The sequence below is a fragment of the Nicotiana sylvestris genome, chromosome 2, assembly GCF_000393655.2.
Source record: "Nicotiana sylvestris chromosome 2, ASM39365v2, whole genome shotgun sequence".
Taxonomy (NCBI): Eukaryota; Viridiplantae; Streptophyta; class Magnoliopsida; order Solanales; family Solanaceae; genus Nicotiana; species Nicotiana sylvestris.
The window spans coordinates 48,426,376-48,441,080 of record NC_091058.1 but is presented as its reverse complement, the minus strand read 5'-3'; the positions used below and the strand labels follow the sequence as shown (position 1 = coordinate 48,441,080).

Below are 14,705 nucleotides of genomic sequence, written 5' to 3'. Positions count from 1 at the left end.
ACAAAAATTAATGTGAGGCTGTTGATGAGCCACTCTTTGTTAAGGAGAGTCCATTGATATCGTTTCACTATAAAATTATACTGTATAAATAAATCAAATTTTATCTAAAAATATTAGGTGGAATATCACATCATAATCAAATTTCTCCGTTAACAGTATTTGCGTGTGTATTCACGGCTCTCCCTCAAAAAAAAATTCAAGGGAAAAACAGGAGAAGTGAGGAATTGAACCCTCATCAACAATGCAAAAATTCATATAGCTGTAATTAATTCATAGACATTTTATAATGACAGATAATTAGTAGGTTGGGCAGGAGAAAACGACCTGAATATTATTTTTTCCCCTTATTGTTTGATTGCGTAAATTGAGAAAGCACAAAATCCTCTCACTCGATTCCACTATTTTAATACTCTCTCTTCCAATCTATATGACTTGATTTGATCCGACATAAAGTTCAAAAAAAATATTTCTGAATTTATGGTATTAAACATATCATAATATATTTGTGTGGCTAAAATACTTTTACACATGTGATCGTAATAAATATGTCATAACATTTGTTTTGTTATATGTGATCACAAGAGGTTGTGCGTTCGAGTCACCCCAAGAGCAAGGCGGGGAGTTCTTGGAGGGAAGGATGTCGAGGGTCTATTTGGAAACAGCCTTTCTACCCTAGGGTAGGGGTAAAATCTGCGTACACTCTACTCTCCCCAGACCCCACTAGTGAGATTATACTGAGTTGTTGTTGTTGTATTTGTTTTGCTATAAAACTTCTCATTACAGAAAAAATAAAAAGTTTAAAATTATATTATTTTAAATACAAAAATATATCATTCTTTGAGAAACAAATTTATTAATTAGAAAATAATGTCAGATAATTTAAAATTTGGAACAAGTCGGACGGAATAGTCTTTATAATTTATGGTTGAGAATTGAGATGGAAGAGTCATTTTCACTGGTGATTCGCATGGTGTCCACATACGATGGCGAAGTTGTATCAAATTAATTTATTGTAATTATTGATAAATTTAATATTTGTAGCAATAACAAGTATTTTAGTACCTTATTGTACAATACAATGCATTCAAAGTAAATAACAAAAAAATTTACTATTTAAACAATAACAAACGATATAATCTATTCAAATATTATGTCCACGAAATATTACAATACGAAACAAACGATTATAAAACGATGGTAGTAACAACCATCCATAAAAGTTGTAACTATATATCAAAGCATAGCATGATTCCAATACATAAGCAGTGATTTGTTTTATTTTATCTTTCATATAAAAGGTTTTATAGGTCATTTTCACAAGTGATTCTCACGGTGTCCACATATGATTTCCCGTCAAGTTTACGGGTGAAGAATCCTCTAAAATATTCATGTACATTTATAGTTTTAAATATCGGTGGACTATCAGCAGTAATAAGGCTTTTAGCTGGACCTAATTCACCATCCAATTTTGGACTATGAAATGTTGCTATGGAGATTCTTTCTTTCACTGCGCTCACCACTGATCTATGCTCTATGCTTCTGTAAATTCCATTTGAAAAAATCTGGAAAAAGAAAAGTTAAGAGCTTTAAATTTTGATATAGCACAGTACCAAGTTATTAGACAGTTAAAACAAATAAACTCATAATAGTCATAGTTTCAGAATCTTCAATCCTTGGTGTTTAGTATTATTGACGTCTTTACCAATAGCTTACAATGCAAATTAAATGTAAATAAGCAAATTTGAAAGAATGGAGGAAGTTACATAGATAGAATGTCACTTCTTGGTATTTCCTTTACTTCAAATAATAATGCAATTATGAAATATCAGTACTAACACTAACTCTAACACTATTTAGTAAAAAAAGACCACTTAATAAAATGCTTGTGAAATTGATACTCCCAGAAGTTTTGGTTTATGCTTGTGAAAATGTTGGTTTATGTTTAGTCAACAATGGCATGCCAATTGGAAGAGTTGGTGGAAAGAGTTGGTGTGGATGCTAGGAGGAAGCTTCCTCCTTTGATGTCACCCATGACATCAAGAGGAGGTAGTTTGATGTCAGCAATGACATCAAGAGGAGGTCTTTACCTCTATAAATAGATGCACTCCTTCACTTGTAGAAATCATCCCAAAATAATACAATACATTGTAGTGAGTAGAGAGTTAAGAGAGAAATTCTCTTAAGTGTAATTGGGAAATCTCCCCTTCCTTTGTTAATATTAAAAGGACAATTGTTCTCTGGTGGACGTAGGATTATTTTGATCCGAACCACGTTAAATCTTGTGTTCTTTCTTTTACGTTTCCGCTAACAATTGGTATCAGAGCGACAGGATCCTTTAACGATCCAAGGAGGAAGAACAAGCAAATATGAGTTCCATGAAGTTTGAAATTGATAGATTCAATGGACGCAACAACTTCAATATCTGGAAGATCCAGATGATGGCGTTACTGCGGAGGGAAGGTTCAATCCATGCTATTGACAGAAAGTATCCTACGGATATATCAGCTCCCGACAAGGAGAAGATTGAAGGGGATGCATTGAGTGCAATCCAACTATCCCTTGCACCTAACGTGCTTTGTGAAGTGAGTACGGGTACCGAAGAGACGGCCAAACAGTTGTGGGAAAAGCTAGAAGGGCTATACCAAGACCGATCAGTGACAACAAGAATGTTGTTACAACGGCGTCTTCACACATTTAAGATGGGGCCAGGTACTTCGTTACAAGATCATTTAGATGCGTTTAATAAACTTGTCATGGACTTACAGATTGCAGGAATTAAAAGGGAGGAGGAGACGCTTGCATGTGCTTTGCTATTTTCATTGACTTCAGGATATCGTGATATTGAGAATTCAATGATGTATAGCAAGGAGCCTATCAAGCTTGAGCAAGTGCGGCAGGCACTTAACTCTAGTGATGTGCGGAGGCACATTGAAGGAGATAGAGATGACCAGGCAAGTGGCCTCTTTGTAAGAGGCCGGACTAGCCAACAGGGAAAGACCAAATCAAAGCACAGATCAAAGTCTCGTGTGAACAAGAAGAATACAGAGTGTTGGGGTTGTGGCAAGAAGGGGCACTTTGAACGAGATTGCCCAATGTCAAAGTCCAAGGAAAAGGCGAGTGCATCTACAGTTGAACAGGTACATAATTTTGATAATGATTATGTACTAACAACATCGTGTAATAATAATAGTAGTTATGAAAACAAATGGGTGTTAGACTCTGCTTGTACTCTGCATATGACGTTCCGAAAAGACTGGTTTAGCAGCTACGAGAAAAGTGGAGGAACCGTAGTAATGGGCAATAATGCAACTTGTGCAATAGTTGGCATTGGCTCAGTTCGGGTTCGCTGCCATGATGGAATCGTGAGGACTATTACACAAGTCCGTCATGTTCCTGATCTGAAGAAGAATTTGATCTCCTTGGGTACTCTGGATGAACAAGGCTACAGGTACATGAGCGAAGCAGGAACTATGAAGGTGACTAAAGGTTCTTTAGTCATGCTGAAAGGCAAGCTGGAGAATGGCCTTTACACATTGGCCGGAAGCACCATTGTTGGCTCTGCAAATGCATCTACAGTGCAGTTATCTAATGATGACAAGGCAAGACTATGGCACATGAGACTGGGTCATATGAGCGCACGTGGACTGGAGATGTTGAGCAATCGTAAACTTTTGGAAGGTGAGAAGATCAGCACGCTTGACTTCTGTGAGCACTGCGTTCTAGGGAAGCAGAAGAAGGTCAGCTTCAGCACTGGCAAACACAAGACAAGAGGAGTGCTAGACTACATCCATTCAGATTTATGGGGTCCTTCTAAACTTCCATCGAAGGGCGGAAAGAGGTATCTTCTCATTTTTATTGATGATTTCTCACGAAAGGTTTGGGTGTATTTTTTGAAGGCAAAAAGTGATGCTTTTGAAGCATTTAAAGAGTGGAAGATTTTGATTGAAAATCAAATGGAGCGGAAAATCAAGTATCTTCGCACAGACAATGGCTTGGAGTTTTGCAATGAAGAGTATAATGAATTCTGCAAGGTTCATGGGATCTCAAGACATAGGACTGTCAGGCATACCCCACAGCAGAATGGAGTTGCCGAGAGAATGAACAGAACTCTTCTTGAAAAGGCTCGTTGTATGCTCCTACAAGCCAAAATGTCCAAAGTATTTTGGGCTGAAGCAGTTCACACTGCTGCTCATATTGTCAATCGATCTCCAGCATCGGCAATTGACTTTAAGACTCCGAATGAGGTATGGTCAGGTGAACCCTCTAACTATTCATACTTACGAGTATTTGGGTGTCCAGCTTATTATCACGTTAATGAAGGAAAGCTTGAACCAAGGGCTAAGAAGGCCATATTCGTAGGGTATGTGGATGGAGTAAAAGGGTACAAACTTTGGTGTTTGTCTTTACTCAAATTTATAGTTAGTAGAGATGTCACCTTCGATGAATCCTCTATACTTGATTCCCGTAAAGTTTCCGTGGAGTTTTCAGGAAACAAGAACAACGAGCAGGTGGAGCTTCCGGTGGAGCTTGCCAAGGAAAAGGATCAAGAGACTCAGGTTAAAGATGAGTCAGAAGATGTAGGCGTTGAAGAACTTGCTGTCAATGAACCATACACAATTGCGAAGGGGAGGGAGAAGAGGCAAACACGAGAACCGGAACGCCTTATAAATCAAGCAAACTTGATTGCATATGCGTTCGTAGCTGCACAAGAAGAGATTAAAGATCTGGAGCCCTCCTCGTATATTGAAGCAACTTCTTGCAAGGATGCCGCACAATGGCGGTTAGCCATGACTGAAGAGATGGAGTCTCTTCACAAGAATCAGACATGGGTCTTAGTGAAAAGACAAAAGGGGAAGAGGACAGTTGGATGCAAGTGGGTCTACCGAAAGAAAGAGGGAATTTCTGAAGTGGAAGATGTTAGGTTCAAGGCGAGATTGGTTGCAAAAGGTTTCAGCCAAAAGGAGGGAATTGACTACAATGAGATTTTCTCTCCGGTCGTGAAGCATAGCTCAATTCGCGTGCTACTAGCATTGGTTGCACAATTTGACTTGGAGCTTCAACAGCTTGATGTCAAAACTGCTTTCTTACACGGTGATCTAGAAGAGACAATCTATATGGATCAACCTGAAGGTTTCCTAGCTGAGGGAAAAGAAGATCACGTATGCCAACTAAAGAAGTCTTTGTATGGTTTGAAGCAATCCCCTAGACAGTGGTACAAGAGGTTTGATGCATTCATGACTACACATGAATTCTCAAGGAGTGCATTTGATAGTTGTGTGTATCACAAGAAGATGTCTGGTAACTCAATGATTTATTTACTGTTGTATGTTGATGATATGCTTATTGCTGCTAACAACATTACAGAGATAAATGCTTTGAAGAAACTATTGAGTAAGGAATTTGACATGAAGGATTTAGGAGCTGCAAAGAAAATCCTTGGTATGGAGATTTCAAGAGAAGACGATGTTGTACATCTTTCTCAGAAGAGGTATATTGAAAGGGTTCTCGAGAGATTCAATATGCAAACGTGCAAGCCTGTAAGTACACCATTAGCTCCTCATTTTAAACTTTCAGAGTCACAAATGCCTCAGTCCGAGGATGAGGTGGAGCATATGTCAAAGATTCCTTATGCCAGTGCAGTTGGTAGTATTATGTATGCTATGGTATGCACACGTCCAGATATTGCTCAATCTGTAAGTGTGGTAAGTAGATACATGTCCAACCCAGGAAAGAGGCATTGGGAAGCTGTCAAGTGGATATTGAGATATTTCAAAGGAGCTTCTGGTGTTGGTCTTACCTTTCGAAAAAGTGGTACAGGTATTTCAATTCTCGGTTATGTGGATTCTGACTATGCAGGAGATCTTGACAGAAGAAGGTCCACAACTGGATACATCTTTACCCTCGTTGGCAGTGCCGTCAGTTGGAAGTCGACTTTGCAGTCGATTGTCGCTTTGTCTACGACAGAAGCAGAATACATGGCAGCAGCGGAGGCGGTAAAGGAAGCTATCTGGTTGAAAAGTTTAGTAGCGGAATTGAGTTTAGTTCAGCTGGAATCAACTCTTAGATGTGATAGTCAGAGTGCTATTCATCTAATGAAAAATCAGAGATTTCATGAGCGCACTAAACACATTGATGTCAGATTTCATTTTATTCGAGATGTTATTGATGAGGGAACTATCAAGGTCGTGAAGGTTATCACAGATGATAATGCTGCAGACATGTTGACCAAGATAGTCCCGCTCGCTAAGTTTGCACACTGCAAGGACTTGGCGGGGGTGTGCATCAACTGATGCAACTCCGAAGAGAACAGTTGCTAGGTGGAGGTGGCATGTTCAACAATGGTTTGATTCTTCTTGTTTCTTACAACGGGGTTGCCCAGTAAGCTTAGAAGTTTTGGCCAGAGTTGTTCACACGCTCGAAACGCAAACCAAGGTGGAGATTGAAAATGTTGGTTTATGTTTAGTCAACAATGGCATGCCAATTGGAAGAGTTGGTGGAAAGAGTTGGTGTGGATGCTAGGAGGAAGCTTCCTCCTTTGATGTCACCCATGACATCAAGAGGAGGTAGTTTGATGTCAGCAATGACATCAAGAGGAGGTCTTTACCTCTATAAATAGATGCACTCCTTCACTTGTAGAAATCATCCCAAAATAATACAATACATTGTAGTGAGTAGAGAGTTAAGAGAGAAATTCTCTTAAGTGTAATTGGGAAATCTCCCCTTCCTTTGTTAATATTAAAAGGACAATTGTTCTCTGGTGGACGTAGGATTATTTTGATCCGAACCACGTTAAATCTTGTGTTCTTTCTTTTACGTTTCCGCTAACAGACGTCTTTACCAATAGCTTACAATGCAAATTAAATGTAAATAAGCAAATTTGAAAGAATGGAGGAAGTTACATAGATAGAATGTCACTTCTTGGTATTTCCTTTACTTCAAATAATAATGCAATTATGAAATATCAGTACTAACACTAACTCTAACACTATTTAGTAAAAAAAGACCACTTAATAAAATGCTTGTGAAATTGATACTCCCAGAAGTTTTAAAAAAAAAAGTAACAATGTTCTTGAAATTGAGGGAAATATATTTGAAATGTCCCCAACACCTTCATAAAATAAGACGGTGGAGGGAGTAATAAGTAGTGGAAATTGAATGGAGAAAGTACCTCCAAAGAGTCTCCAACATTGACTATGAAGGCATTGGGGAGGGGTAAAACGGGAATCCAAATTCCATCTTTCCTAATTTGAAGACCATCAGTTTCATTGACTTGAAGAAGGATTGCTAAGGCACATGCATCAGAGTGAGGGCAAAGTCCCATCACAAGTTCTGGTTGTGGACAGGGTGGATAGTAATTCATCCTCACTGATTGCATCCCTTTTCCAAAAAGGTTGTTCACTTCTTCTGCTTCAATCCCCAGAGCTTTACCCAACAGGTCCAGAACTTTCATTGCTAGCTCCTTTACTTCTTCTGAGTACGCTTCAATTGTCTCTCTGCATATTCCAAGAACATGGGATTTATAAAATTAAATTCCGATTTAGGTAATAAAGTTCAGAGGTGAAATCAGAAATTCAGAATCTAGAGTTAGTACGTTCAAAATCATATGATCTTCTAATATGTGTTGTAATACATAATTCAAGGCAAAAACAATGGTTCAGGCGAACCTACAGTAGCCGCCTTAGCTCGGCATCTAATAACAACAACCCAGTATAATTTCACTTAATGGGGTTTGGGTAGGGTAGTGTGTACGCAGAACTTACCCCTATCCTGTGGTAGAGAGGCTGTTTCCAAATAGACCCCCGACATCCTTACCTCCAAGAACTTCTCATCTTGCTCTTGGGGAGACTCGAACTCACAATCTCTTGGTTGGAAGTGGAAGTTGCTTACCATCGGCATCTAATAAACCACTCAAAAATACTCTTAACATTGTATAATATTATTCGACATCTGCTTTGGTCCAAGCCAACATGATTTTCCTCTAATGTTTCACTCCATTAAGAATATTCAAGTCTCATAAGTACCTTTTTCCCTACTTTTCATGTGGACTTATTCTCACACACACCTAACAAATATTCTGATATTAGATTTGTAACAAGTACCCGGTATAATCTTGGGGAGGTAGTGTGTTCGTAGACCTTACATCTACCTTGTGAAGATAGAGACGTTGTTTCCAATAGACCCTCCGCTCAGGACAACTGTTGAATATTATGGTTGATTACTAGAAAAGGACATTATACATACCTAAATGGAAGGGAAAGTTTGGAAAATATAGGCCTCCTTAAATGTGTAGGCGAGGTCTTTAAGCAAAACATGTCTGCCCAGTCAAGCTTTTGTTCATCAGAGACAACGAACAGTTGCCCAAATCCATCTGTATCCCCTGCCAATTGTTCAAACTTCGCCTTCTCTTCTAATGGCAGATTGAAGAATTCTTGAATCTCAGATTTCATTTTCTCCACCACTGAAGAACTTACTCCGTGATTAATCAACTGCAAATAATGTTAGCATATTGAGTGCATACACAAATTATTCGTATTTCACTTCTATTTTCTTGAATATATTCAGTTACAACCTGTAAAATCTCAACACTAGGAAATATAGATAAGTACCTGAAAGAAACCCCAATCTTTGGCTGCAAAATGCAATTTCTGAAGCTCGAGATTCATAGAGTCAGTAGAGTTTAAATGTTGCATGTCAATGACTGGAACTTCCTTGTCTAATGATGAGATTGAACGGTCCTGATCATCGCGTACATATCGCGATGGAATCGTCACCAATTTCTGCTTTGCCAGCTCCTGAACAGAAGGAACTTTCATGGAACCTCCTAGCTCAGTCGTATGTGCTTCCATGGCCATATTGATTTATTCTACGACGTTGCTCCTTTCTATCTCTGTCCAGTCCTAAACTATTTTCTGATCCCAAAATTTGATTATTCAACAAGGATTATAAGGTTACGATGAGGAAGAACTCCGTTCTAATTTATGTGACCATGTTTGTCTAGGCACGGAGTTTAAAAAAAATGAAGACTTTTGAAATTTGTGGTCCTAAACAACTCAAAAAGGTATCCAGAGTATTTGTGTAGTTATAAAAGCTTCTCATTAAAGATAGAGTTGTAAGTTTAAGCTAAATAGTTACCAAATTTAGAAAGATAACATTCTTTTTAGAACAGACTAACAAATGAATAGGTTCACCTAAATTGAAAAGGAGGGATAAGATTATTGCGTGAGAGGTCATCAAAACTTACACCTTTTGCATCTACACGTTTTTCGGGTCCAATTGGTAGTGGTAAGAATACTATAGACAAAGACCAAACGGAAAATAGACAGTTAACCTCTAGAAGCCATAAGGAAATTAATGTCCTAGATACATCATACATGTGGGACGGTTCCAAAAAATAAACTCACTGCGCATTACTTTCCTTTTTAGCTGTTTCGACAAAATTATTGCTTTTTATATTTGGTAGTTTTAAATTTAACACTCTACATGACATGACATGATTAAGGCCATAAGATTCAAATAATATTTTGGTACATTACTCACATTTTTAATTTAATACTACAAAACTAAAAAGTCTTTTTTTCTAAAAAAAAATCAGTGCCTAGTCAAATTAAGATGATTAAACGATTGAACACGGAGTAAAATAAATTGAAGTGTAACATTTTTTATTATAGATTTTAATTATTAAGTTGAAGATTTCTTGTGAGAATGTAAGATCACCATATATATTGTGGGGTCATGTTGTACCCAAAATAATTGACATTTTACGTTTTTATTTGTTTGAACTTGTTTGTTTTGTTGAAAGATACGTTTACAAAGCCTTGTCGACTCCTAAAAATGTAGCACTATCGCGTATATATGCAGGTAATAATTTATTCCAACTTTCATGCGACAATTACAAGACTGAAATAAAGTAAATACTCTATGAAAATTTGGATTAGGGTGTTATAATCAACTAGAGAAGATTAGCTTAATAAGAGTCACTGAACTTATCCACGATAAGATTTCGATTAGGGTATAAAAAATTGTGGAGAATCTATCTTGACATAAAGCGATAAATTAAGTTGCAATTGAAATAAGCAATGATAAAGTAAACTCAAATCACACGAATGGAACAGTTACAGTCTTGGGACTAGATGCACTTCGGTTGATCTAAGATACGGAAGAATAAGAGCTTAAAGAGAGAAATAATAATGTATTGCTTTGGATGTGTGTTACAGTGTCTTAAATTAATTATAAGGCCCCCTTTATATGGTAGAGGAGTCCTACTTTAGGTACAATTCTATAAATGCTAAAAAATCCCTTGATTTGCTGATTGCGGGCCCCTTATTGATAAGTGCCGAGATTTCCGTCGTAATATCCGACTAGTCACGGACATTTTGGCCTTCTGTTGGCTATGTTAACAATGTTGCTTGGAGCTCGTTCGGGACTAGGATCGATTCTGGGATCATGGCCTCGATATTCTCGAAGCCAGGCGTCCTAACCCCGGGTTCTAGCCCGGTCGGACATGGGATCGATCTTCGGTCCTTTATTGTCATATTCCGAACCTGACCTACCATGTTATAGGCGAGCTCGATTTCGTATACAAATTTAACCAAAAAAATAGTTATATGATATTACTAATATAGTGGGTAAAGTTAACTCCGAATATCCAATAGTTGATTTTTAATTAAGTTAATAGTGTAAAAGTTCATTGTTCCGCTAGATGAAAAAATCCCGCCTACCATTCAACGGCTAACTGTCATTCCTCTCTTGCTCTGAAACAAATTCAAGGAAACCAAACTCCCCCCCCCCCCCCCCCACAATGCCTCAATCCTTCCAAACTTAATTTTTTTTTTTAACTTTTGAAGTGAAAGCAGAAACTTCTTTTCCAATTCACCCTTAGAAATTCGAGCAAATGGTGCCCAAAATTAGCAAGCTCAAGGTTTCAGAAAAAGCGAGGAAATTAGTATTTCCTGAAATGCTTGGTAGCTTTGTGGTTGGTAGAGAAGAAGGAAATTACAATATGGGGTCTGATAAAAGAGATGAATCTGCAGGTGAAGAATTACGCACTTTTGAGCTTCATGGGTTTGCTTTGAAACATATGATTAAGGATCAAACTTATGATTTTGACGAGGAGCTTAGTGTTCCCCAAAAGGCAAATAAGAATTTGGGAGCAATTGTACACGCAATCATTAATGATGATAATGAAAAAAGATCTGATCTTGAACATGAGGTGAGACTGGTTAACATAATTTTCATTAGTTGTTTTCATTATTTTCACTCTTGATTATGGATGATCTATACTTTATTTATCATGTTTCAGACAGCCAAGGCATTTGCTTGCTAATCCACATACTACCATTTATCTCAATTAATAGGCAAAATGGTTAAAAGAAAACAGTTAACCACTCATATTATCCACTAAAAAATGGGTTGAATAATGAACTTTTTAAAAATGGGTCAAATATGGATAAGAACCATATTATCCATTTAAAAAATGGATAATCAATGAGTAATCAATGGATAACCAATGGGTCTAACTTTTACATTTGTAAAACCTCAAATTGGGGGTTCCTCAAGTTAAGGAGACTAAGAATTCTCCCAAAAGTGATCATATGCAAGAATTCATGGATCCGCCGGTTAACCTATTTTTTATTTTATTTTTATCCGTATAAATATTGGTCGGGTCGGATAATTGATCCGTTTTTTCATTACTCGTTTTAGACCCGAACCATATCCGACCCGACCCCCCGTTGCCACTCCTAGTTCCTAGTATAATTCCTGCACACAAAGTAAATTTTAGAGCTTCTATGCAAAATGCTCACTTGTTGACTATATATGTAAAATAGCCTAATGGTTTTGCCAATTCTGGGGTTTCTGTGATGTTGGTGAAACAGATTTCTGAGAAGGAGATTAATTTGGAGAAGTTGCAAAGAGTTGCCAGTTCAGGTATTCCTGATGGAGGGAGTTTGCGAGCAAAAATTTGGAAGGTAAAATACCTGTGCTTACTATTAATTACCTGATCCCTTAATATAATCATTTTTTCACCAAAATTATGTACTTGTTTCCAGCCAATGTGTTGTAATCACCACAAGTATTTTCTTTTGAAAACATACGTCTGTTTTTCTTGATCATTGAGATTAAATAAGTATGCAATGACGAACGGCGCATCAGAAAGATGTAAAACTGGAAGTTACTTTGGAATAGGAAGTAGAAGAATGACACTGATTAAACTAGAACGAATATAGCGTGTGTATTGGATGAACGAATACTATGACCTGATAGAACTGAATGGTGAACAAGATTATGAGATTAAGCTGACAAAAAGTATTTCTATTGAATGTAGAAGAATATAATGTTGAATCCAATCCGACATAGTAGTTTTTTTCTTCTGAAAGAATCTTTATTCGTTCTAAGATTCAATACAAGATTCTTGCAATCTTTAGTTCTATTACTCTATGTCTGAACTTCTTTATTACTTTTAACATTGTTTTGCCATGATAATAAATTGCAGCTATTATTGGGGTATTTACCTACTTCTCGTGATTTATGGGAAAAGGAGTTGACTGAGAGTCGATTAAAATATGCTAAGCTCAAAGAGGAGCTTTTACTAAACCCCGTAAGCTTCCACTACCTTGTAGTTTATGGTCTTAGTTGTGTTGTTTTATACGACTGTATATCAAATAACACTCCTTAATTTAGACAGTCAGAATTGTCAAGGAGAAAAGATAAAAGCTTGAGATTCCTTGAACATGCTACTAGCAGCGACGCAAATGAGCCCCTTGAACGCTACAACATTTCTAAAGAGGATCATCCACTAAGCTTAGGTAAAGCTAGTATATGGCATCAGTACTTTGAGGCAAGCACCTACTGCACTGTGACTTCTTCTGGAACCTTTTAGCTCACAGATATACTTTTTTATGACAATAAAACAATGGTGTTTCTAGTTTTCAGAAATTTCAGTTCAAATAGACCGTGATTTGCAACGAACTCATCCAGATTTAGAATTCTTCTCCGGAGACTCTCCACTATCTAGGAAGAATAGGGTAACATTTTACTTATATCTCTCAACTCCTGATATTAAGTATTTCTTCACCATCAACTAACCCTGCAAATCATGGTGACTTTAGTCTGTGATGCCTTTATCGATCTATGCTTTGCAGGAGTCAATGAGAAATATTCTTCTTTTGTTTGCAAAGTTAAATCCGGTAATTAGTTATGTGCAAGGCATGAATGAGGTCTTGGCCCCATTATACTATGTCTTCAGCACTGATAGCAATGAGCACAATACTGTAAGTGTTTTCCTCAAATTTGTTCATTATTTAAATTCTTGCCTTTCCCAACTCCTTCTCAGAACCCATAAATAGTAAAAGCAACATTTGCTTTTCCGCTATGCAGGCAAATTTAGAAGCAGATACTTTTTCCTGTTTTGTTATACTAATGAGTGGCTGTGTGGATCACTTCTGTCAACAATTAGATAGCAGTTCTGTGGGTATCCACTCCACTCTTTCAAACTTGTCAAAGTTCTTGAAAACCAATGATGAGGAATTGTGGCACCATCTTGAATATAAATCAAAGGTGAACCTATTCCTTAAGCACTGACAAATTGTTTGCATTTAATCTTCTGGTCTAATTAATTCCTCAAATTATTTGAGAGTTGCTTTTATGTGCAAGTAAACAGGTTGAGCCGCAATTCTATGCGTTTAGGTGGATCACTCTGCTTCTTACTCAGGAGTTTAGCCTGCATCACATCTTAAGGATCTGGGATACACTTTTAAGCAATCCCTTTGGCCTTCAGGTTGTTCTCCCTTCATTACCATCCAATTTGTACAACAGCATATTATGTGTGTATTTTGTATGTATAGATTTAGAGGGTTGACCTAATAATATCACAGAGTGAAAATAGATAAGTACCTGTCGACCAATTCCAAATTCATTTTACTGGTGGCTGAATACACCACTTGTAATGTGTCGTTTGCAGGACATGCTTCTGAGGATCTGTTGTGCTATGCTAATATGTGTCAAAAGCAAATTACTGAGTGGTGATTTCGTTGACAACTTAAAGCTTTTACAACATTTCCCCGAATTAGATGTTGAGCACCTTCTCCAGATAGCACAGGGCGTGACTGTGGACACGTCCTTCCTTTCAGCTGTGTAACCCGTCCAACTAAACAAGCCATTGCTACAACAATTGCTCAAACACACACTAAATTGGAACTCATGCACGTGCCTTTCTTTTAGCTTGTTTTTAAGAAATCAAAAATGAAGTTCATGTCTTTGATCCTTATGTGGAATTTAAATTCATTCCTGGCTTTTTAGGTTTTGTATTGAAGTATAAATTTATCTTGTTCTCTTCACCTTTTAAGCTTTGCTCCAGATAAGACGGATTGTACTTGCTTCAAAAAAGGCCATTAATACAACAATTACTCTTCCTCTTAAAAGCAGTGTTGTTATCCAAGCAGAATATTTCTCGCTACATTCAAATGATAATGTTGGGTTGCTTAAAATTGAACCATGGACAAATCAGGCAGAAATACCCAGGGAAGTCATTTACTTGGTAGGAACACATATTCATCATACAGACCAAGTATCCAATTATAGTATAGTTAATTAATGGATACGCTTAAATCTCATATGTCCCATACATATCTGTTATGCACAAAAAATTGGCAAAATTTTATGGATAGTCAACCAAAACGACTCCTTAATCTTCTTGTTACAAAAGTATC

General features: G+C 37.3%; 2 protein-coding genes across 3 annotated transcripts; one reads left to right on the top strand and one right to left on the bottom strand.

The window, feature by feature from the left end:
* Window positions 1-1,210: 1,210 nt before the first annotated feature.
* On the bottom strand, window positions 1,211-9,250 carry LOC104222490 (oxoglutarate-dependent flavonoid 7-O-demethylase 1-like). Its single transcript, XM_009773719.2, has 4 exons — window positions 8,607-9,250; window positions 8,242-8,486; window positions 7,169-7,493; window positions 1,211-1,562 (listed from the first exon to the last, which is right to left on the bottom strand). The coding sequence occupies exons 1-4, from the start codon at window positions 8,850-8,852 to the stop codon at window positions 1,302-1,304; spliced, it is 1,077 nt and encodes a 358-aa protein (XP_009772021.1). The 5' UTR covers window positions 8,853-9,250; the 3' UTR covers window positions 1,211-1,301.
* Window positions 9,251-10,803: 1,553 nt separating this feature from the next.
* LOC104222489 (uncharacterized) lies at window positions 10,804-14,417 on the top strand. Of its 2 annotated transcripts, none has more exons than XM_009773717.2 (9): window positions 10,804-11,209; window positions 11,874-11,966; window positions 12,491-12,595; window positions 12,683-12,803; window positions 12,931-13,022; window positions 13,140-13,268; window positions 13,375-13,554; window positions 13,658-13,774; window positions 13,958-14,417. In XM_009773717.2, exons 1-9 carry the CDS (start codon window positions 10,892-10,894, stop codon window positions 14,132-14,134), a joined length of 1,332 nt encoding a protein of 443 aa, XP_009772019.1. In that variant the 5' UTR covers window positions 10,804-10,891; the 3' UTR covers window positions 14,135-14,417. The 2 variants fall into 2 exon arrangements, with proteins under 2 accessions (XP_009772019.1, XP_009772018.1); XM_009773716.2 differs by having other exon boundaries at window positions 12,683-12,835; window positions 12,924-13,022.
* Window positions 14,418-14,705: the final 288 nt, after the last annotated feature.